Here is a 1,567-nt window from a genome sequence, read left to right as displayed (position 1 = left end):
CCTGGTACATTCCTCCTAATGTCTGAGAAATCTGAAATATAAAAAAAAGAACATAAACTCATATTTTAATGGACTCGTAAAAATGACGAAAGTGAACGGCATTGATATTTTACAACTTCTTTTTCACGAAACGCTAATTAAAAATCGCAGTATTACATTGAACAGTAATAACAGAAAATCGTGTAGAATGAATTGTAGAAAATGTTAAGTGTCTACAATTCATTCGAGTCTTGCGACATTAAATAAATATCATGAAATGTACGGTGAGCATACTGTTGAACTTTGAACAGTCGAGATGACTGTACTATTATGTGTTGAGAATGAAAGGCGTGCATTCTGAAATATGCCAAATGTAATGTTGTGAGTGGTTGTGAATGGTCTGTTAATTGTTTATTCAAATCAATCTGGCTATTTATACAAAGTTGTAATTTGCAAAAAAAAGAACGTAACGTGTACACGAAGTTTGATTTATTCCAGTAACTGAAAATAAAACATAGGCTTCCTCTTGAACATTTCTTCGTACAAAAATTTTATTGCAAATAATCAATTTTGTACAATTAAAAAATTCCCTTTATTTCTCAAAATTTTCAAAAAGCTTTTTATATCGTTATTTTTATTGACAAAATTTACCTCAATTTTGGACGATTAAAATTTATCAGAAAACGTGATAGCGCGGCGTTTCTGGAAAACTTGGCGTTTTAAAGGGTTAAAATGTACTTATTGTTTTTTGAAAATCTCTTTCCGATATTTTTGTTTACTATCTCGCAATATTTATTTATTTATTATAAATTGATTTATATCTATTTACTTGGAAAATTCAAAAAACAGCCGCTCGTGGTATATTTCAAACGAAGCATCCATTAAACACAACATCACGTGCCACATGAGAATCGTGTCGACGCGTGACGAGCCAAGGTCGTGAAAAGGACCTCGCCAGGATAATGGAGCGAGCTTGTGTGACATTTAAAATGGACTCTCGAAGCGCCACACGTGATTCCTCAACATAGTAATTCGCTAGAGGTTTCACGTGACCTATGCAACGATTTTTCCATCGTCCTCCGTCATACCTATCGCCTTTCACAGCCTCGTCCCGTCTTCCCTCCGACGAACGTCTATCATTCCTTCTTTAATGACAAAGATCGCCACAAAGAGAAGAAAAAAAAAGGCAGAGAAGAAGTACTTAACGGTGACCAAGATCTTCTGCTTTAGAGAGAGGACTGTAATTGACGATTATGTTGCTCGTGGTAGCTATCGTGTGGTATTTGCAAAGCCCCTCTTCATTTTACTATTAGAAACTGACTGCTGTTCATGGTAATTCGTTTTGATGGATTGTATTAATGAACAAGTTTTCTCAGGTTATTATTGTCAATTTATCATTTTATTGGAGTGTAGAATATTAAAAAGGTATTTAAAAAAATGTGCAAGTTTCCAATTTTTTAGTTTACCAAGTTTCCTATTTCCAAATCTCGCGAATTGGCAAATTTGCCAATTTCCTATCTGCTGAATTTTCAATTTTCCAAGTTCCATATTTTTAATTTTCTAAATTTTCTAATTTTTCTAATTCTTC

At 33.4% G+C, this 1,567-nt stretch overlaps 1 protein-coding gene across 1 annotated transcript in view; it reads right to left on the bottom strand.

Moving 5' to 3' along the window:
- Positions 1-1,567, bottom strand: part of LOC108577234 (serine-rich adhesin for platelets-like) — a 194,090-nt gene that overhangs the window by 9,725 nt on the left and 182,798 nt on the right. The window contains exon 5 of the mRNA XM_017940366.1: positions 1-31. This exon is cut by the window's left edge and continues 14 nt beyond it. Coding sequence (XP_017795855.1) covers positions 1-31 — 31 coding nt within the window. The remainder of the gene's footprint in view (positions 32-1,567) is intronic.

The sequence above is a fragment of the Habropoda laboriosa genome, unplaced genomic scaffold (genome assembly GCF_001263275.1).
Source record: "Habropoda laboriosa isolate 0110345459 unplaced genomic scaffold, ASM126327v1 scaffold698, whole genome shotgun sequence".
In the NCBI taxonomy this organism is placed as follows: Eukaryota; Metazoa; Arthropoda; class Insecta; order Hymenoptera; family Apidae; genus Habropoda; species Habropoda laboriosa.
The sequence above is the reverse complement of the archived record's forward strand: the minus strand, read 5'-3'. Positions and strand labels throughout refer to the sequence as shown.